The sequence below is a fragment of the Pholis gunnellus genome (genome assembly GCF_910591455.1).
Source record: "Pholis gunnellus genome assembly, chromosome: 19".
Taxonomy (NCBI): domain Eukaryota; kingdom Metazoa; phylum Chordata; class Actinopteri; order Perciformes; family Pholidae; genus Pholis; species Pholis gunnellus.
The window spans coordinates 13,539,633-13,563,015 of record NC_136546.1 but is presented as its reverse complement, the minus strand read 5'-3'; the positions used below and the strand labels follow the sequence as shown (position 1 = coordinate 13,563,015).

Sequence of the window (23,383 nt, the reverse complement as noted above, 5' to 3'; positions counted from 1 at the left end):
TCTGTGGTGATGGAAAGTATTGGAATAATAAAGGCCCATTATTTCAGTCATGATCAGAAACAGACGTTTTCCATCTACAACTCAATCTCTTAATTTATGATATAATATAAATTAAATGAAACATTTTTATTGCTCCTTTTAAAGACCAATATTTAGCGTCATTTATTATTTTATTATTTATTATTTAGACTGACCAGAAGCAGCAAAACCAAAGCTGTTAAACGTCCACTACACCACTACAGACATCCGATTCAACATATTGATTATTGTCACTGCTGTCGCCTCTGTGTAGCTTTAAGGGAATGAAAACAAGGAGATCTATGAAAAGGAAGCGAGGTGGGGGTTGAACCAGGATGCTGACCTCTTATGACGACCTTTGACTTTTTAATTCCCTTCGGGGGTAACGAGCTTTTCTTCCTGAAAAGAGGAAATCAATAGACTAAACTGGTCTCTCTAGTATCCCCCAGTATTTTTTGTAGATTGACTCCATGTTGGCTTGTTGCTGTGACTTGAATCATTTCCCTCATCAAAGCCAGTAACATGTTGCCCGTTGCTGTCTTCATCACTCGTTTGTTTTCATGTCATACTTCCCTTTATGTCTGTAGCTGATCACTTTATTGCTGCACAGTAGAGAGTTTTGTAGGTTAATTATTAAAGGACTGTGGCCTTATGTGTCATCAATGCGGCCAAAGGTCTTAAAATATATATACGGTGTGTCTGTGTGTGTGTGTGTGTGTGTTGCATGTTTGTAAGTTAACCTGGGAACATCAGTCGCAGGCAGTTGTCCCTTTGTGTTAACAGCAAGTGCTGAGATAGCAGAATCCCCCTCTAAAGGGAAAAAGAAAATGAGGTCGGGGACCTGTCAGAGCGATGGGGGTTTAAGTCTTGGTTTACACCACATCCAGGCAACAAATCTGGGATCATCTTTCAGCAGCGTAATGGTTCCTCAAAAGAAGACCCACAACAAGGAGTTCCAGCTTCAAATCAGTGTCTAGAAGAAGGTTACGTCCTGTAATTTTCTATCTTCGGGTTTAATCAAGATTGTAGAGACAAGGAAGTGAAAGGGATTGGTTAGGGTTGTGGTGTTACTGAGACACGTGTGCTTTATATATACACACACACACACACACACAGCACTAGTTTATTGTCACACCTTGGTGGTCACACTCCCTCTGCGGTTACACTTGGGTGGGAAAGCTCCACCTCCCTAACACACTTGGAGCGCCCCGTAAAGACTTTGTTTTTGTCCCCGAGGGCCTCTGTGTGCTATTTTAGCCTACCTTAACGACATGTTGGGCAGCTAAATATGTGGTGTGTATTATGTTTTACACACGAATACACACCAAGTGCATATTTATCATACGTCTTTAAAAACAAGAACCACGTTTGACTGATGCGTCCGCGTCCTTGTTGGTGTGTTTTCATCATCTCGTGAAGCCGTGGTTGTTGTTGTCTTCAGGTACTCGGGTTTTTGCCGTTCAACCAGTTGCTTCCAGCCCCTCAGGCGGAGTGTGAGCTTACAGCAGTTGCTATAAAAGTGTCTTTAAACAGTTTGAACATAAATTGTAATCTACGGCTTAGCGCCTGGAAATGTGCGTCTTGTCTCATACTCTGTGGCTGCTCCTGCCATAGAGTAGATGAAACACTACGTGCACTTAAACACCGTGCCTTTTTCTCAGAGGACACACCTGAGGGACTAGAGACGACTAGGATAACGAGGAAAGTAAACAGAAGGATAAGGGGGAGAAAAAGGTGGCAGAGGAGTGGTTGCCATGCCGAATGGATGGGAGGGGCAGAGATCAGGGATAGCAGGAAAGCGAGAGAAAGAGGGAGGGCGGAATAGAAGAAGGGACGGGCTGACTCGTATTTCAGCACCGTGGCTCCTCGGGTTGGGTGTAACGCTAACCTTATAGTCACACACACACACACAGGCAACTCTCATAGTCAGTCACACACTGACCAGGACCGGAGTTCAGGGAATCCTCACCAGCACATCCTCCTTATCAGCCTGTCTGCACGCCACGCTGAGTGTGTGTGTGTGTGAGACAGGTGTGGTCTCCACTTCTTGATTCTTCACTTGTGCTGATCAGCTGACGGGAGATTCAGATCCAGACGGCTGTAAACACCTGGACTTCTTTTACAACATCAGCATACTTGAAATGCTTCTCCCTGAGCCTCCGGTGACGACGATATACCAGGGCATTTTGGTCAAAACAGAAGGGAGAGGAGGAGGAGGAGGAGGAAGAAGAAGAAGCAGCAAGTGTTGACAAGAAGTTGGGATAATTTGGAAACCGAGAAAGGCGGCGGCATCTTTTTGCCCCCCGGCATCTACACACACACACACACACACACACACACAATAGAGGATCCGTGTTTGGAACTTGTGGCGGGAGGATTTCATATGCGAGTGTGTGTGAATGTGCATGTAACTTCATCAGGCTGGGAATAGACCCAGGGACACTGACACCTCCTAACCCCCTGGTCTGTACTGGCGCTGAGGCGTTGCAAGTCAGCTGGTGTGTGTGTGTGTGTGTGTGTGTATGTGTGTGTGTATGTGTGTGTGTGCCAACAACTGGAGATAACAACACTCGAGAGCACACATGGTTGTAAACAACAACCCGCTGACTCGCTGTGAGTGAAAAAGTATCTCTCCACCCTGTTCTGCACCACCAAGGAGTAGTACAGCCAACAGTGAGCGTGCACATGCAAGTGTGTGTATCTTGAGTGCGTGCTGCAGATGGGCGGTGACTTCTTCAGAATGCTGGATTGCCTAATTACCACTTTTGGGGTTTGGGAATCACGCCCGGAGTCTTTTAAACACAAAGGACGAGAAGAAAGGAAAAGAGATGATTTAAGTCTGGCTTAAAGTCTGGCTGGTGACACAGAGATTGATTGAAGAAGAAAGAGTTTGGATGTTGAGACTGTCCGGGTCAGAGTCACGATGTGGAACTGTGCAACCAAAGTGAAGGAAAACTGGGTTAGAGCTGAACTTCCTCCTGGAACTAATTTAATACGCAATATGTAATCTGACTAGTTTGAAGCATTCTAACATGTGTGCAGACCTGGATGCTTTTTTCAGAAATGTATGGAATCTCGTGATCTGGACTTTGGTTGGTTAAGGATCTACTTTTGAGGATTATTGTTTCCCAGTTTAAAACTTGGGTTTCAAGGCATACACCTTCACATCTTGGACTAGCTTTTCCTGAACAAGGATGAGGGGGGAAAGGAGGTCCGCTTCCTTTCGTAAGGAGAAACCGGCCGGCCTGTCCCGCGCTCTGAGCTGGCTGAACGTGTCCACCCTCTCACGCCAGAGCAGACGCATCTTCCACAGCCAGAATGACCTCCACGCCGCCCACAGCCGCCAGCCGTGCTCGCACACTCGCCTCAATGCCCCGGACGGAGACGAGGACGGGGACGATGACAGCTGGGTGTACCAGCCTCAACACAAAATAGGTGAGAGGGGAGAACGCAATGAAGAGACGAGCTACGGCACTGCTTGTTGTATATCTTCCAGGAGATGCACAAACCACATGGTGTGCTTGGCTGTGTCACAAGTTGTGAGCTCGTTTGTGTGGATTTTTCTTCTTGCGCCTCTGCCCGGAAGCCAGTGAATGACTTGTTTTGCATGCAGATGCAAAGCAAAAAGTGGCTCACTGTCTTTCTTTTTATGGCCCCTTGTTCTCCGTCTCCACATCCCCGGCACTTCCTGGTTGCTATAGGGAGAGCGTGGGAGGTGTCCGCGATCAGTGGGACTGTTAAGGGGGGGGGTCGGGGTCAAGGGGTACTTTGTGCGCGCGATAGGTAAACAATGATGCGTCAGGCCGGAAGCAGGGGATGTCACGGGCACGGTGATGTCACAGGCTGGTGGCGATGTGAGAGCAGGGTTTGGTGCCAGGGAGAGTGTGTGTGTGCATGTGTGTGTGGAGGCTCAGACCAAGTGATAATACTTTAGATTATTACGTTTCTTCGGTGACATTCATAGTTAATATAGACTTCATCTTGACTGAGGTAAGAATGCCATTTATACTCCTCTCAGTATCTCAGGGATCTTGTTTTTCCTCATTAGGTTCATTATTTATTGATCATTTCATTAGTTGTGTGTGTGTGTGTGTACATGCATGTGTGTGTATTTGGTCTGTGGTGTCAGTATGGCTTTGGGGACAATGGTTGTAACCGAACCGTAACCTGAAAATGGAAAAAGACACCGATGCTGCACTACAGTCTCACGTCTTTCTTCATCATCCCTGACCCGTACTCATCATCGTCTCCAGCTGCAGTGACGGGTGTGTTTCAGCTGGACTCGCATCAGTGAGGGCTAGTTTGACATTTATAATCATTAGGAATGTCACGATATTGAAGATGTAGCTGTCGATACCAATACCAGTAAAATTCCACGATTCTCAATACCCAGAAACAAAAACCTAAATAAATTCTAGATCATACACTCCTTTTATTACGTCTGTATACTGGTTGTTGCTCATTTATTTTGAATCTAACTTGGACGCATCATGACAATTTACCTTTTCCTAATACTATTTTTTACTGAATATAGCTTAAAGGCATCATAATGTTACTCAATGCAACCTCCGTGCATTAGCTGTTAGCTCTGTTATTTAGCAAAGCAAGACTGTGCTGCCCACCGGCTGCTAGCAGCTAACAACACGTCTACATTTGTTGTTCACAATGTAGCAATACTCAGCAATATAAGTTTGACATATCACTCACTCTAATCGTACTTATTTAAATTACTCGGGGAGGTTTCAGCCTTTTAGTTAAAAAAACATCCCATGTTAAAGTTTGAAGTTTGTGACAAAACAATGATTGTTCCTGTTAGTTATGTCAAGTAGTTAGTTAGTTATCTAGGTCCTTAAGACACGTGGAGCAACGTGCATGTCAGCACAAGTTGCCATTTTGTGTTGCCTCACACGCATATGGAGCTTGTTGTTGTCGTCGTTGTTTATGGCAAGTCTCAATCCTTCCCGGGTACTCCCAACACCTCTGAACCCGTCCTAAAACAGCTCGGGGCCACACATGGACGGAATGGTTTGAAGTCCTCACATTTTTCTCAAAGTCGAGCTGCAGCTACTGATTTGGAATGTCATCATTGAAACCAAGGTTTTTGTGTTTGTGCAGAAAACCCAATCGTTATCTGAATGTGCTATATTCCACATTATTCGTCTGTTTAATCATCCTGCCTTATTTTGAATGTGTCTGTCTTGTTAATGTTTTGCTCCCTCATTTTTTTCACGAATCTCGTTTCAGGTCCTTCATTGTTAATCATTGTAATTTAATATTTTGATAGGTTTGATTTTCCCTATTGATTGTTTGGGAGGTAGAGTCAGGAAGGGGGCGTGTTTATTGTTTTTTGTGAGCTAACAGCTCGGCTTGTAGACGAAGAGAATGTAATAGTAGATTTGTTTTTGACTGATTTCTCCTACTGAGCTTTTTTTCTACCTCACACACCCTCTTTTTTTCTTTCTTTCTCTCTGTCTCATATCCAGTCTTTATCTATTTATAGCTAATTCTAGACCAGAGACGGTGTCAGAGACAGGTCAATATAATACTATTCTATCCATAGCACACACACACGTACTGTACGAATGTACGCTGAACACCACACAGAGGAAACCTCTCATAAGAATACCCCTCTAGTTTGAACCTAAAGTATTTATAACATCTGGATGTTGCTTCCACACGACTGCCAGGACCCATTACGAGACACATGGGCAGCCGTGCACCGTGCCTGTGTGTAAATATAGCCCTAAAATGAGTGCTTGTGGCTCCAAAACCTGCAATTTTGACGCAGCCTCCGGCTTGACTGGTTGGGTGTTTTGCCTCCATTGCCAAGGAAACGTGTGTGCGAGTGAATGCCTCCTGGTGTGGTTCAGTTTGACTTTCCTATTGCTCTGACAGCTCTGAACCAATCGTGTGTAAGAAACCCGTCTGGTACACAAAAGTTCTCGTTTGTTAGCCTGAGAAGAATCATAAAATACTTCACCAGCATGGAAAAACTAACTTTCACTGTCAATTATTTGTGCAGAAGAAAATCCAAACCATGCTAAGAAGAAATAATAAAATACTTTCCCTGATGAACGGCATTGAAAACTGCATCTGACAGCTTTAAAGTTAGAGAATATCTCATTAAAAAAGGCTCTGATCATATGTAGTCGGCAACAGTTTAGTAACGGGGAGAAAGAGGTGATTGTGTTATCACCGATGTTTTCCCTCTGCCTCCTCAGAGGCCTGTCTCCTCTCCTCTTCCTCATCCTTTCTTTGCCACACACACACACACACACACACACACACAGTGACCTGATCAATCTCCTCAATCAAACCTATTGATCTCCCCCACGTGGCTGCACGTCTGAATCCATTCAGCGGGCGGGCAGTCAGTCGGGGCCCCGGGCCGGCTGCCGAGGACACTCAGCCGCTCTGAATCCCCGTCTGGCAGCGGAGGATCTGAGTTTTACATGATTACTTCACTGCTTCGTGCAGTGTATGTATGCCTTTCATGTGTTGTGCACAGAAAGTCACCATATGAAATGAACTTGACGACTCTGTTTGTAATTTATCTAGACATCCGTTGTTGGCAAGTAGGAATGCTCCGTGTTAACATGCAAGTAGGGAGATTGAGGGATTATGTGTTTTATGTATTTACAGTATAATTGGATCTCACTGTTTATGAATTTAGGCTCTATGGAAAGGTCTTTTCGGACATATTTATCTGTGCGAGATACATATTGAAATTTGAGAGAGCATTTCTACAGACATTGCACACACACACACACACACACACAGACACGCAGCGATACACACTCATCATGATTATGTAGTCCATGTGTAAATCCAGATTAGCAGATGATAATTCGCTTTAGGGGGAGATGTGATGCATAAACCAGCAAGGCCTCATTAAAAAACAGACGTGGAAATCTGGTGATGTGGCCCACAGCCCAGGGTGTATACACACTGCTGCTGTACACACAAAAAATATACGTAAACGCACAACAGACGTGCACGGGAATCTTAAAGGAAAGATGTGTTACAAATAGTACTTAACTGTTTCTAATCACCTTTTTCTTTCTTTCTTTCATATGTGCTGACATTGATATGGTGATTTTCAGGTAAGTCTCATCTTTTTGTTCCTGACCCACTTAACCTCTTTTTTAGGTCTCTTTTAGCTGATCCCAGATCAGACCTTCAGTATGCCGAAAACCTCTACAAAACCTGCCGCACGTCGCAGTCGAGTTTTAGCCTGTATTAAATCGCATTAACTCGTATTTCCCACTAAAAACCAAATCACTGACATGCATCGCCCTCTATTTTTGTATCCTATCGTATGTATCCCATTACCTATTTGTATTATTGGATTCCATAAATGCCCTGGCTCAATGATGAGAAGGGAAGTTAGAGGACAAACATCATTTGTGATCATGATTCCAGTATAAAAGGGGATTTAAGGCTTATGTTGAGAGGATGCACTCAGGTTGTCCCGACACAATCCAGAAGTGGGAGATTATCACACACATGTACAGGAGCTGTGATGATGTCATGTGAAAGGAGGTGATCTTTTTAGTACAAACCCAATCACGGTTCTCCCTCATCTGGCGTGTCTTCTTCCGATCATCTGTTTTAACTGATTGGCCTGGTTGAGTCAGATTTGTCCAGTTCCAGGTTCCTTCTCAGCGCGTGTCTTCCTGTTCGTGTTACGTTTGCTACGACAACCTTTAATTCTTATCTGCATGTGTTTTAGTTTTTAATCTTTGCACTGACGCAAAGCTCCCAGCAGACAGTAACGGCATGTGTTTGTACGATAGAAGATGTGCGGTACACTGAGTTACTGACTGATGTTTAAGATAAGATATTGTCTGATTTGGGGCCTTTGACAGGAACCAGCCCTAATGATAGTGTTTTATTCGTAGACAAAGACTGTATTTTGGAGAATGACAACAATGGTCTGTTGGAATGCCTCTGAATGCAGTCTTTATATTCTGTAGTTACAGTGCAGTGCTGACATTTAACCTGAAGACCTGTTGTCTGGCAGAACAGAGCTGAAATGTCCTTTTTAAGTAGACAATTTTTTGAAATCCTTAATAAAATGTACGTCGATCAGACTTTAGATCAGCTTGAACGAAAGGAAAACGATTTAAATGATAAAGTACACAGAAGTTTCTAAATAGATATTAGATAAATATAACCAAATGAACACACAAACATGTCAAAAAATATAATAATAAAATAAATAACTGATGGATGAATACTGTAAGTGTCAATTATTTTAAGAATTTAAACAATATGCTTAAAATAAAATGTTTTTTTGGTGTGCCATGATTACAACTAAAGTAAGCAAAAGTGTCTTTAGCCAAGTTTCCTAAATTTTAACTGATTTTCAGAAAATTAGCAAAAGAAACATAATATGTGCAGGTTTTCATCCACTACTGTTGCAGGAATATTAGGAGTTAGGTGCATTATTGATGAATAATTGGTGCCGCTAATTCTCCAGTTGGTGCCAATAAACCGTTGCAAAAGTATAAGGCGCAACAAAAATATGTAATTAAAAGGGCAGCAGTTAAACTTCAAATGGACAATCTGATATTGTCATCTGGCTCAATTCCACAGGATTCATGATTAGTTCGTTAAGTTTCTTTCCATTGCATGTTGCTTTTTAATCTATAAACAAACCTTTTCACCGCAGCAGAGTGTAAAAACCTGTTTGCTTTTAATAGTTGGCCCTGGCCTTCATATATAAAAAAAGGCCAATTAAATAAAATACATCTGATAAATGACATTGCTCTGAACGTGATTGGTTAAGAGTGGGGCAGAAATTCCACCTCTCTGCCTTTCCCACTTCAGCGACGTGAGAGCAGTGATTAGGCAGACCTCAAGTGTTACTCAACACAGTCGAGGGTTTTGTGGTGAAGGTTATTTTGATGAAGTCAGGTTTTATTATCTGGTTAGGTGAGTCCCTTCAGAGATTTATGTGTGTGTTTAATTGTTGATTATTTCCAGGGTTGTATTTTTGTGGCATTTTCATTTTATATACTCACCCTTAGAGAGAGCCTGCATGTCACTCACACCATCTTTCTCACACACACACACACACACACACACTAATCAGCCTGTAATTGCTGACATCTGGTCGAGGCAGACGTGTCATAACACGCAAGCCATATTAGGGTGGGATTAACGCGTCCATAACGCACACACAGACTCACACGATCGTACATATTTTCACCAATGTATGTTTGAAACGCTGTACTGCTGTCACGTTGCTCTGTTGTAATTATATCACTGTTACTTGGTACTACTTTTTTTGGAACCTCTTTGCAGAGTTTACATGCCATACCCTACCAAAAATAGCTGCTTGCCAAACCGACCAGTGTAGCATGTTTCAGTGTCTGATCAACAGACTTAGGTAAGACTTTCTATCACAATACACGATAAATACCTTTGATAAAAGATTGTAACCCAGTGTGTAGAGTAGTCTAAATGTCACTGTCAGCCTTTATAAGGCTTTATGATGACACACATTGCGTTAATTAGGCTTAATTGTCATAATTGCTAATTCACGGTTCAGCCCAATCAGTGGATGTTGAGTCTGATTGATGAATGAAACCTGCACACACGTAATAAGCTAAAGTATTACCCAGCTCAGTTTATTCATATGTTATAGCTTGTTGAATGGGGCTTTAAGCTTCACCAGCCTTTTAAGTAATAACTGTATTATTACAGAGCCTCATTTGAAGTCAATGGCATTTGGTTTTCCGCTATCTAGTCTGGAGTCAGTCAAATATTTTATGTTGGCACCCAGCGGTCTCCATAAAAGGACACAAAAGCTACTTGTTTTGTGCCTTTTCAAGGTTTGAAAAAGAAGCACGCGAGCATCACTAAAAGCTTGCTACCTTTTCAACAAAACTTCCATTTCTACTCTGCTGCTTTCTGTCTTTGCTTTCTGTGTGATTTGAGTTTGTTTCTTTTATAAATTGTCCTTTCTTTCTCATAGTAGTAGCGTAAGGGCACTGTACTCCTTTTTAAAGTTCAGGTGATTTAACTGCTTCCGTTGTACTCAAAGTTGAACAAGATAGAAGTAGCAACTTAACAGCCAAAGGCGTTTCGATTTGATAGTGTTTCCAAAGTCTGTGAGTGAGTCGGTAGTTCCATCTAATCCCTCGTTTTCGCTGCTGGTAATTCAGTGCGGCCAGCGCGAAGGGTTTGAGATGCACCGAGCTTGTAGCCGCTGCTGATAACAAACAGTTGAATTGTGGGGATTAAAGTGATTATATTTGATCAGCGCACAATGGGTCAGCCTCAAGCCGGGGGCCCCCTGCCTCTCTCTGAACTGCTGACTGCCCAGATTCTCTACAATCGCAATCCTCAACGAGGCTCGTTCTCTGTGTGTTGATTTTGTTTTTAATTGTGGCTGCCCTAATAAGAGCATGTATCTTATTTAAATACATCTAAACACTAGATATATTTATACGTTTATACATATATATTTGCCTGTGTGATAAGTTTTGTATCTGCATGAAGGGACACCAATCATGGGACAGCAGCTTCCAAGAGTTTTAGATCAAGGCGTCTTAACACTGATGGGGTGGAGAGGGGCGGGTGTCAGCGTGGTACAGAGACACTCACAGATCCAGAGAGAGAGAGAGAGAGAGAGAGGGAGAGAGAGAGGAGGGGGGGAGTAAGGGGGTCGGGAAGCAGTTTCCTGCGGTGTAGAAGCTGGCTATCTGCCATTCAGAGCGTGTGCATGTATGTGAGTGTGAGGGGAGAAAGAGGGAGGGAGATGGCGAGAGAGGCACCGGGAGAGAGGAGTGTATGTGTCAGGATCCGTGCGTCTGTGTGTGTGTGTGAGCGCTTTGACCGAGCGGTGTGAAGTTAGACGGAGAGGAGAGGAGGGCAAGAAAGAGGAGAATCAGGAAAGACCCCGGTATCCGTTCCTCGTGGATAAATGGGGATATAAGTGAAGAGTCATGTTCTGTCTGAAAGGTAAGTGTGTGTGTGTGTGTGTGTGTGTGTGTGTGTGTGTGTGTGTGTGTGTGTGTGTGTGTGAGTACATTGCATTACTGTTTGCATCAACCCAGTGTGAGTGTGTGGGACTTTTCCCGCAGACTTTGTGAGACAAAGAAAAGTTGTGCACCATCTCTCTCCTCCGTGTGGAAAGTAATCTCTGTCACAGCGGCTTCCTCCAACACAATATCCTTCCTCATGTGTTTTTCTTTAGCGAAGGAAACCCTCTTTCTTTTATCACTTTAATCATTTCTCCCTTTGTTCATTTTTCCCTGTCTCTGAATCGTTCAGGTTCACTGACTTTAATCCTACCTCACTCTTTTTTCTTTTCTCTTCTTCTGTCCATTTGGTTTTTAATCGCTCTTCTTCTCAGTCGCTCTTTGACTCACTCTCGACTTCTAAGAAGATCGAACAAAAATATCTTCTGCTTCTAAAACATGTTCAACTCGCTCTATGAGCTTTGGAACGGCTTTGACTCTGGGTCGTATTTTAACGGAGAAGAGTGTGTTTGTGTGTCTTGAGTGTCCACAGTAACAGCTGGCGAAGCAGCAGTTGCTGGGCTGCTGTCCTGCAGAGTGCGGCCATGTGTTTGGCTATCACTTGACTGACCAGTTAAAGTGAGATAAGGGAGGGAAAACCGGTTCCTCATTTACTGGCAGCATCACGTTGCAGTTTTTGTCTGTTCTCACTGTGATTCACTGCTAGTATTGCGGTATACTTTATGCTCAATCTGTGACTCTGTAATGACTCAAGCTCTTCCCTCTTTGTTTTACACAAACACTGACTTCACCATGAGCTATGTATTAATGATGCAGGAGGCATGAAAGTTGTCCAGTGGATGATGTGATGCTGTTGACTTTAAAGAAAACAGCCGCTCCGGTTTTGACGTCAAGAGATTTGCTTCCAATGCTTCTGGCCTCCTTCGTTGAGAAAATGCATGTTGATGTCCAGATGTAACAACATCATGTTGGAATCAAACGTCCTTCCTGTGGTTTTCAATATCATGCAATGGGGAAGAAAATGTTCGTGAAAAGTTAGTAAATCGCACAAAGGTGTTGGGAAATACTTGGAAAAACAACAACGCTGATCATTCCTGTATGTATACACCTTTTTAAAGTAGTTGACCATGCTGTCATTCTGCATGATAAGTTGGTAGCCTACATTGTGCTGTACAAAACAATGCAAGGAAATAACACAAGATTTGGAAAACGAGAATGGCTAAGTTGAAGAGTATGTGGGAACACCAGGCCTGCAGATGCAGTAAAATGAAGAGCAGCGTGGTCCTCAGCTGCGTCTTACTAAACGGTCCAAACGGCTCTTATCTCATAATGAGGAGATCATCCCTCTTGTGAAACCACAGTACTCTCTCTCTATATCTTGTAGATTTATGGCTTCCAGAGATGAGGTACTATAAACTGAACCCTGGAGCAATTTGTGGCAATATACCAGTTCATCAGCTGTACGCAGTAATTTATGTTGTCAGTAACACTCTTTCCATTCTACGGGACTCTGGTCAGAAACAGATGTGGGGGTTGTGTTGGAGAAGAAAAGAGAAGATGTTTGTTGGATGAAGTAATTTAAGATTTTCCTGGTTTAACTTTGCATGTTTGACTTTGTGTGCTTAGTTCTGACCAACCAACCAGGAAGTTATTTCCCCTCATACATGTTCATGTAGAAATTAAACATGATATGTAAAATGCTTAAACGTTGTCATACTCAAATCTAGACATTTCCTCTTATCAGTTAAAGATAAAGGCACCACTGGCAGTTTGGATATAAAAACTGACCCACATACTGTGTATTACATTAAACACTGTGATCCGACCAATAGATTACTCTACATTGGTTGCCAGTTACAGAATGTCTGCTTATGTTTATGATTTAAACAAGTCCTCTCAGTAGGCTTTGCCAACTCTTGGGCAGATGTGACACATTTTTGGTTGACGTTCCTCCACATCCAGCTGTGGCCAGAGTGGATTCTCATCTGTTTTGACCGCACACTCACCCCCCCCCCCCCCCCCCCCCCCCTCCTCTCTCTCTCTCTCTGCCGCTGTAAATCCTTGCATTTTAGTGTAAGCCCTTTGCTAGCCGGCCAGACCACTTGGTGTGGCTTTTGGTTTGTTACATAAGTTCCTCCTGCACTTGAGCTCCACTTTAGTAGAATGTGTTCGCCAGACATTAGATGGGACCGAGCAGGGATTAGTCGGGGTGATTTTTGGAAACCTCGTTCCCACTGTAATTGGAGGTTTCCTACAGTGTGCCGGTTAAAGAACTTCAACATTTCTGTCCATGTTAGGGAACGTAAGCCCCGTCAGGCAAACATATTTCACCGACGTTATCTGACCTCCTGGTTGTGAGGTCATCTGAGGGCAGCTCGGGCGATGTCCAATCTGGAAGAACATGTCTTTGGCTCAGTGGAACTTGGTCTCGTGTATCTTGGTTCGGTCTCAACTCTTGATTACAGTTACATGTGTTTTGTTGCAGACAGCAGTGGAGGGGGGGGGGGACGTGCAGATGTGCTGATCCAGCCATGAACAGATGTTTAGTTGATGAAGCGTGCACTTGGACTGGAGCCTGAGCCATCATCTAGTTTGAATGAGTTTAGTGTTCTTGAGTCATAATGTGAAGTATTTTAAGGCTTATTTAATGACTTCATTTGTTTGTAACAGATGAAATATGTGTAATCTGTCGTTTAGGTCATGATGTAGGCTACAGTAGATATTCATGCCACTTTGAATACTTTTTGTTGAACAGGTTTATATTTTCTTTTTTAATGCATTGGGGCTGAAATGATCAATCAATGAGTTCAAGTTAATCAAGTGTGAGGATTTGCTTTTAAAATGTTATATATTTGAGTTTTGGACTGTCGTTCGGACAAAACAAGACGTCACCTAACACTTGTGATGGGCATTTTTCACTATTTTCTGACATTTCATAGACTAAGCCATTCATTGCTTTACTAATGAAATAAACAGCAGATTAATTGATAATGGAAATATGTATTGGTTGCAGCCCTAGAACTCAGTAAGATAGCACTTTACCAACTCTAAATCTGTTATAGTATCTAATTAGGCTTCGCTTTCAACATTGGTAACTAACTAAAGTTATAACTAACTAGACCTAAGAGAGAGTAGAGAGCAAGACAACCAGACCACAGCCAACAGGTTTATTATAGCTGCTACAGAATGAACGGGGTTAACTAGTAACAGCTGATATAACCTGCTGCTGGAGATGTTTGTCATTTCAAGCGGCAGAAGTGACCAGGAGCTGGCCAACTCCAGCTAGAAATGAGAAACCGTTACCTCAATGTCCAGAACACATTATCCTTGATTCCAGCCTGATGTGTTGGCATGTACAGTATGTGTTTGCGTTATTCAGACATATGCTGGTTCATGTTTTCAAAGTGTGTTTACAGGATCTATATTTGATCTTTGATTAAATACGGATTATACAGAGATGTTTGTAGAGTATCTGTATGCGACCTACACATGTGTGTGATTGAATTCCCGTAATGTGTGTGTGTGTGTGTGTGTGTGAGTGAGCTCCTCTCACTCTTGGGAAGGCAGCAGGAGCTCGGTGTGTTTTTTTTTCCCTCTGGGGCAGCCGTGTTAGTTTCAGCCCACAGGGCAGCGACCCATTTAGCTATATGTGTAAACCTATATTTAACCTCAAATCCTTCGTGACATTTCAATCAGGATTCTCACAACCTATATAGCACCTACACGTCAGATCAAACAGGACTTTGGAATGCGCCGCACAGTTATGGACAAAACTGTTTACAGTTTATTAAAGCAGAAATATGTCAATAAGTCCATATTGGCATACGTGCTATACCTCATCGGTGGTATTCATTCTAGAAAGTAAAAGTAAATGTGCATGTTTGCTAGTGAATGACTGATCCTATGTGCAAACTTGATAAGGCACTAACATTTCGTCGTGTTTGAGGAAATCGCAGAAATCCAAATCCCAGATTCAGATTTTTAGAATTCTCCGTTACTAAGTTGTAGACGACCCGTTTTTAGCGACCCAATTAAACCCCCTTCGGTCCCTCTATAACCAGCGCACCTGTGCTGTGTGTGTCTGCAGAGACCGTGACCCCTTGACTCGAGGCTGACCCACTACCTGCCCTCTGGCCTTGTGGGTAGTGGTGTTGATGGATGTTCTCACACTCAATGTGGCAGGCTGCTTATCTCCAGTGGAGGGGAAGAGAGGAGCAGGGAGGACAGGAGGGAGGTGCTGAAATGTAGACGGCAAAAATAAGTGTTTCCTGTGTGGCGTAGTTTGATTCTAAAGCCACAACACGGGGAAATACTAGACCGGTAGTTTTGCGTAATTGAACTCACTATAATAAACACTTGTATTCATATTGAGGTATTAATGTTTGCTGATTTAACATATAGGTCTATCTGAAGAGCTTAATCCTCGTTTTGAAGTATTACTTAAAACCAATAGTGGAGATTAAGTCACGGATTGTAATTTTTTTTTAATTAGTAAATTATGCAAACTTTTTAATTGGCTTGGGACTTTAAGAAGAAACTGAACGAGATGTTGACCTCTGTAAACAAGTGAAACTCTTCCAAAAGACGACGAGATTTCTGGTCTTTGTAGGGAAACAATAGCTGGTGAAGTTCCAATCACCTGTGAATGGACTCTGAGGACTTCAGTGAACCTTTTGTCTTCTGCAAAGCATTTACAAAACAATGGCTTTTTTTGGGGGGGGAAGTTTAGAAAGATGCTGGAGTCAGTGAAGAGAGGACTTACTGTATTTTTAATACGAGACAACGTTTCTTAGGAGGCGAGTGTTAAGCTGCGGTGTTTTTGTTGTGGGTGAAGTTCCAGAAGACAATGGCCGACCCCCTGTGGATGAGTGGATGACTTCCCCAGACAGAGGACTAACTCAGCGTGCAGGTGCTCCTCTCGCTCCATTCAGACCTATGCGTGTCCATGGTTACCATTGTCCCTTCACCAAAGCCTTCCGTTTTGGCTTCCCCCACTCACAATACAACGCACACACACACACACACACACACACACACACACACACACACACAGTCCCTAAGTATTCACAAGCACATAGGAGAGTTTATAGACACACAAGCATGTAAACACACAACATGCACCATCCCAGCTTGAAGGGGATGTTGCACTGTTCAAGAATTGTGTGTACACACACACACACACACACACACACACACACACACACACACACACACACACACACACACACACACACACACGTGTCTCCTGACTGGTAATAATCCCCATTCATGGGCAGTGGGCTGTGAGAGTCTGACCGCCGTGCACGCTGGGTCTGGGCAAGACCTGAACATTCGCAGCCAACTGACACACTCCTGACATTCGCTCTGTGTCTTCACACTCGACTGTCACCACCACAAACATACATTTACCTGCTTTTTAAAAATGCCAATTATGTATGTTTGTCTGTGTGTCAGTGTAAAAAAACGCCCCCTGTTGCGATGTTGTGATGTTGTGTGCAGGTCTACATCACCACAAAACCCCCCCTGATGCTGTTCTCCGTGTGAACTGTATGACCCACCGTGTCTGTGTTTGTGGATTTGGGGCATCAAGAGTGTTAAGTGCAATTTAGGCCACAGTCTGAATCTTTTGGCTCGCCCCGTAGGCTGTGTGAGTCCACCCAATGTGTGTGTGTGTGTGTGTATAGTGGTTATTCCATTATGTGCAGTGTGTGTGTCTGTGTCCAGTGGTTTTGGTTTTGTAATCAGCTTGTGTGTTGGCTGACTCGCCATGCTGTGGAAATGATAACCGTCGTTAATGGCTGTTTTAGCCTCTGGCTGTCTGCTGAGGCTTTGACCGCAAACACTCACACGTTCTCTCCCTATTCCCCCAAAGTTGCAGTAGGTTTTGTTTTTTTTAAATCCCAGTTTCCCAGAGTTAATGTGACGTCTTCATATGTCTTCCTTGTCTTAACAGCCCAAAATATATTCAGTTTACGATGTTTACAAATCCTCCCATCGGAGAAGCTGGAACCAGAGATTGCCTGTTTTGTATGGCCACCACCAGAGGGAGACATTCGCTGTGCATCTCTGTCTGGTGGTTTAATGAGCCATCACTGCGGTATCCAGTCTCCAGTTTGGTCCAGTCCTATCCTCTGCTGGTCTTCAGCCTATTAATCTGATCATATCAATAAGCTTAGCGCCTCACAGCCAAGCTGATTCAGGATCATACACACATACACGCCCTCACCTGGCAGCTGAAGTTTGTTCCACTCGTGACTACTCTCCCCCTGTGTGTATCTCTTTCTCTGCTGCTTTCTGTGTCATTTTATCTAGTGTCGGCTGTCTGTGTTAGACTCTCAGGTAATACCTCTTGGTCCGTCTGGGCCTCACAATGTGAGTTCAGCTCCAATTAAAGTCATCACAGCTTTGAAACGCGTCGTCCTTCTGTGTTTTATTCACCTGAAATACTTAGATCGGGCATATTTTCAGCCTGATGTCTGTACTGGGTAACAACAGTCAGGTGAGGGTGAACCGGAGGCAGTAGGTTGATATTTTCCCCACATATATCACACCAAGTCTTGTTGAACTTCTTCACATTTGAGCACTCGGAGTGATATAGTTAATTATCTACAGCCTGGTGTCCATCTGTGTTGTGTTGTGTTGTGTCACAATCGGGGGCTAGGGCTGGAGGCTGGATAATCTGGGTTTACAGATTAGAACAGCACCGCTGAGGAGCGGAGGAAAGAGGTGGGAGGCAGAGCTGAGAGGAGAGGAGAGAAGAGGCCATGTGGACGCCACAGAGCAATGCTGGTGTTTTGTCTCAGATGGATGGAGAAAGAGGAAGGAGGATGCTCTTAGAAACTGCAAACTTGTCCGAACATTGTTGGAAGATATTTATCAAACAAAGAGCTCACCATCTTTGGTCATAAAATGGTTTCTTGACTTTTTGTGGATCTTCTTTTGCACAATTTGTGGTGATGCTTCTGGGTCAAGGACAGCACAGTATTTAGAAGAAAAACATACTTTAACCGCAGGTATTTCCAACTAGGCGCTGTCCTTTTTTAAAACCTTGTTTTTGCATCTTTAAAGTAACTTTTGAAAGTTCTTGTGGTCATTTTTGGGGGTCAGGAATCCTGTTTTTGGAAGCGCTCGGGTTGTCTGCCAGACGTCCGACTCCTAGTAATGCTGCAATAGTTCTGTGGAATATTTGCTCTGGGGTTAAATCTTGTAATCTAACACGGCACAGCCTTCCTTTGTCAGGCAAATCAATGCGAGTCAATAGGATCCCCTGAGAGTGGGAGAGGAAGGACAAAAACAGTAGGAGGAGGGACAGGGTCCCCTCTGGGTTGCAAAAACCTCCAAACCCCCGTCCTATCTTCCCAGAAAGACAGGGGGAGGCCTATTGAGGGTTTTGGACAAGAGGGGAGGTCTTCCACACTCGCCCCTCCGTCCCAGCACCTCAAGTGCTTGTCAAGAGAGATTGGGTCCTGCAAGAAGGAGGAGGAGTTGGGGGGCTTTGGTCCTGGATAGCGCAGGGGAGGGTAACCGTGGGGGGGGGGGGGGGGGGTTAGTCTTAGCACGGGATGATCACATACGTGCACTGCCTCTCCTCGAAGCCGGTGGTCAGCTGCTGGCACAGGGCCTGCTATGAGGACCTTCCTGGCGAGAAAGGAACTCTGCGCTCCTTCCTGCCCGCCAACAAGATGGGGAACAGCCTCCAGACCCAGACCTTCCCAAGCCTCAGGTCCGCCAGGCCAGAGGGCAGCCTGCGCAAACGGCTGCTTTCGGTGTCAAAGGTCCATCAGAGGCCAGACTCTCTCTGGACGCCCAAACCGCTGCTTGGACCCATCATCAAGGGCTCACTGAGGAAAACGCAAACCTTCCAGGATGGCAAAGGTACAGGCTAGCGAGCAGATCACATTCACTGCTGTGGAGATTGTTAACTTGAAGTTGTAGAATTGGAACAAACTGTTAGTTTGCCAGAGATTTTAAGTGTTGTCTAATGTTAGAGCTTCATTGCGTCTCCATACTTCAAAGACGATGTGATTATAGGGGTTCTTGCCTTCAACTTTAGACGACCAGGTCTCTGTGAGCCTCTTAGTAAGACTTAGCAGACTTAACGTGGCAGCACAGTGCTGTATTGCTACAGTAATGACTGTGGTATTTTTCTTGTTTGGGGAAACGGGCTCCCGCTTCAAAGATATCTTAAGTCACCTGAACTGTTTGTGGGCAATAATTACACGCTGTCTGTCTCGGTGCCGGAGAGTCACAACACATAGGGCAGAAGCTTTTACCAAGCTGGGCTTTGTCTCTTCCCATTAGGTGATTTCTATCCCCTTGTAACTGAGTGATCTGTGCCGTCTGTCTTTGTGTGTGCCAGTGTGCATCTTCATATGTGTGTGTGTGTGAGATATGCTTGGCGTCTTGTGCGCGGCATCTACACAGATTGTGGCTTTGTGACCTTCGGAGACCTTTGGACTTTGTTGTGGTGGCAGGGGCTCCTGGAAAGAACTGGATGACCCCCTCGGAGAAAGACGTTCATGAATACTGTCACTCATGCTTAGTGACCTGCCATGTTGCACTAGTTACCGTCTTTTTAAATCTGCATTACCTTGTGTTTGTGTAGGGATATTTCATTTCTAGACTTCCCTGTGGTGCTCGGACGTGTTTGAGCATGCATTTATATACTCGTGCACGTATTACTTCCATGTATGGTCAGCCACTTTGTCGTTAAGACTGGATGCCCGTGTGCATGCCTGCATCTAGACCACGCTTCACTCTCTTTTGAGACACTGGGACATTACAACACCCCTGGGTGGCCACCCATGGGAACGAGACACAATAGCTAGCAGCTGGAGGTGATGGGCCGGGCCTGCAGGGAAGTGTAACCGAGATGACAGTAAACGGGTGATGCAGTGACACTGCTGGGGTTATGGAGGTGACCCACTTTCACCTCCGCCAAGTTCTAAAGGAGCTATCGGGGAGATGAGAGGGAGAGTGCTGAAGGATTTGACCGGATCTGTCGCATGATCACATTATTTATTTACAAGGATACTCAAGGATATGACATTACAGTACTTGATAGTGCTTATTATGCCAGTGGTCAACCAAATGTCTTATGAAAAAGCAAAAGCAGAGATAATTCAACTTCTGTAACTTCTGTTTTAGAATAATCCCGTGTTAAGTCTGTGTCTAGCCAATCCACTCTAATAACCACTTTCTAATGTCTTTTCTTCAAGTTTAATCGTATAAAACCGTCCTGTGCGTTTAGCGCAACAACGTGCTGACATGCGAGTGCGTCCCGTCCTCACGCCTGCTTTGGCTAACATGCCGTGACAGCTCAAGATGCCATGGGTACAGTATTGTCTGGGCTCTGTAGGATGAATCAACCACCCAGTCACTCTGTGTTCATGCACCGCTGAACAGAAGACACTCATACACACAAACGCGCTCAAATTGGAGTTTTGCTAATACGTCCTTTGTGTGCGTCTCTGCAGCATGACACTATTTCATTTAAAGTGGTATTTTGACACACACTTTCCCTCCTGCAAAATTGCAGAAGGCTATATATACTGTATATAACATTTCTATTAACTGTGCAGCCCCAGTTTTCACACTCTTCTCTTCCTGTTTGCTACCTGACCCCAATTCTTTACATACATCTTTATTTTCTCACAGCAGATTGGAAATGGCAACTCTTTTTTTTTTTCCCCATCAGCTTCTCCCCCTGATCCTCCTTCTATTCTCCATCAGTTTAATGGTGGAGCAGGTGTTCCACCAGAATCCCCCATAATCCTTCGATGGGGAGGCAGGTTCAGCTATCGACCAATCAGAGCCAACAGCTCCCAAGGGAAGAGCACCTGAGGGAGGCAGGGCTTATAGAGTAACTAGATGAGGCCAAATGAAATGCGACCAGCATTTACTTGACGGAAGTGCTGCATGAAATTCAGTTAGGGTAATATAATTGTGGCTCTGGGAAGCAGGAGCGGTTTGATCTTGGCCTCAGCTCTTTGTCATTGTCTACCTTTTCATAGTTTCATTCACACTAAAATAACCATGTTAGCCACCTGTGCCCTGAACTCTGGTTTGAGGTGACAGCGTAGCCAGTTAACTATTCTTGCTGATTGACTTTTCCTTCTCACACTGTGTAGAAAACCATCGAGGCAACTCAGGGATCTTAGGGTTTGAGGTGAAACACCTTTTCATACACACTCACACACACTCACACATAGATGAGTAAAGACAAGTACACACTTAGTTCTGAATGTGCATGAAAACCCCCTCAATAGCAGGTTGGAGGTAGCAGAACAATGGAGGAGAGAGCATGACAGCTTAATGAGATGAAGGAAAGAGGGGGATTTCTCACACACACACACACACACACACACACACTTTTGGGAATAGGGGGTCAGGGGTTGCTTGGGGTCGTTCAACTGTAAAATGGGTTAAGGCAAAGCAACGGTCTGCCACAATCCATCAGTCTCTCTCCTCCTCTCTCTCATAGATAAACGTCTGTGTGAATGATGTTTTTTTCCCTTCCTATCTTTACACTGACTGTATAAGCTAGCAGGCCAATCCACATGTTTCTAGACATTTATTTGGTTATGAGACAAAGGAGGTGTGGTGTAATCAGTGGGTAATAGTGAGCTGTGTGTCTAACAGATGGAGACCTCTCAGCTTGTTAAAGGCCTAATAGGTAATGGCTGGCTAGTGATTGGCTAAACAGGTGCTCCTCCATCATGTGTGACCGACAGCTAGCGGAGTCGTCACTGACAAATGTCGGGAGGTAATTGAGTTTTGCCACTTACTCTTCTTTTGTTTGTCTGCTCCTCGCAGCAAATCCTTACAATTTAGAAGCATGTTTGGTTGGAAAATGATTTTAAAAAATGGTTGGAGATTGATTTTCTATCGAGAGGAGAGGAGTGAGTCAGGGAGAGCAGCGTTCATTTCAGGAGGGATCAGGTGTAAGAGACTCTCAGGGCCCCATATGTGTACAATTGAGTTTTACTTAATGGCTTGATTATCACATCAGGACAGATCATCACTGGAATGTAACGAGACATTAGTCCTTCCATTGACCAAATGTGTCATGGGACATACAGGGATCTTTCAAACAGCAGAGGATTGGTTGGTTTTAATGATAATATATAATATTTAATACTGAAACGGTTCATTGTGGCTCTGTTTTTTTTCAGGGTAGAGTTTCCTTTAATTTCTAATTATTGTTTCTTCCCATCTTCCCTCACTCAATGAACTCCCATTGACTGTAGTATGTTCAGTGTGTTGCTCCGCCCCCTGCTGCCCTCGGCCCTGTTTACAAAGGGAGCCTCCTGGAGGTTGGGTCAGTGTATTGCACCACATGGCACCCAGATTCTGTAAGAACGTGAAGGTGGCTCTTGATAAGATGGCACATGCAGATCTATAGCTCTAGGATCTCTCCCTCTCTGTAGTTCCTGGGTGTTTTGTGGGTATAACTACAAAGGTAGACTGTCACCGTTGGAGTGTAACACAATATGTTAATCTGGTGACTTATATTTATGATTGATAATGAGGAATACTTTGGTGTGTGTGTGCATTTCTTCTATGTTATTTATGCCGGACATCTGTCTCCCTCAATAGCAGTATAAAGCTCATGTTTTAATGCACACTTTATCTGCTGTATAAAAGACGAAGTCAAGATAAGCTAAAACCCATCTGCACTGGAAAAACAATTACATAATGAATGTAAGAGTTTGTTTTAGCACTCTCAAGATGCCATCACACTTTGAAAACAAAGGCGATTTCAAGACTTAATCTGCTGCGCGTTGACTTCAGCAACAGCTTTTGCCCTCTACTTTAGCCTCAGTCAGTTCAACAGTGGTCGTGTTGTTCGTAATTGAAAAATCTAATTGTGCCTTAGTGCAGGATAAGTGTGTTTTAAGCACTCCGTGGCTGCGTCTACCTCTGGCACAGCTCATTTCTTTAATGAGCGCTGCAATTACAGGGAGCTTTTTTCCACCTCATGCTGCTTTGAGTCGGGCTCTCTGAGGCTCCCGGCCTTGTTTGGCCTGCTGACCAGTCTGCTCTCTGAATGCACACGTGGTTACATTTCTTCTACTCTACGCTTCCCAAAAAGTGCACAATCTCCTTCAATCCCAAGGGAAATCCCACAAACCTCAGGAAGAAAAGGTAGCTGTCATTTATTTGGGTACCAGTAATGTACCGTAAAGTAGTGGGAATCACTTTGGGCTCTTTTTTTCCACCATTTTCTGACATTTTACACAATTAATCCAAACAACAAGGAACCAATATTGTTCCTTTTATTTTTTGATCATTTAAAAAAAGATGTACTTTAAATGTACTGATGTCGTGTAGCTCAGTCCTATACCGTTCATTTGCAATAAAAAAAAGGAAAC

General features: G+C 43.9%; 1 protein-coding gene across 3 annotated transcripts in view; it reads left to right on the top strand.

Annotated features, from left to right (window-relative positions):
• The window catches only part of nhsl1b (NHS-like 1b), a 92,838-nt gene that overhangs the window by 35,149 nt on the left and 34,306 nt on the right, over positions 1 to 23,383 (top strand). Inside the window, exon 1 of one of the 3 annotated variants that reach the window (XM_079180788.1) lies at positions 2,262 to 3,453. The exons of the other annotated variants lie outside the window; for them this stretch is intronic. Coding sequence (XP_079036914.1) covers positions 3,213 to 3,453 — 241 coding nt within the window. The 5' untranslated portion in view covers positions 2,262 to 3,212. Of the gene's footprint in view, positions 1 to 2,261; positions 3,454 to 23,383 lie in introns of those variants that run through there. 3 annotated transcript variants of the gene reach the window in all.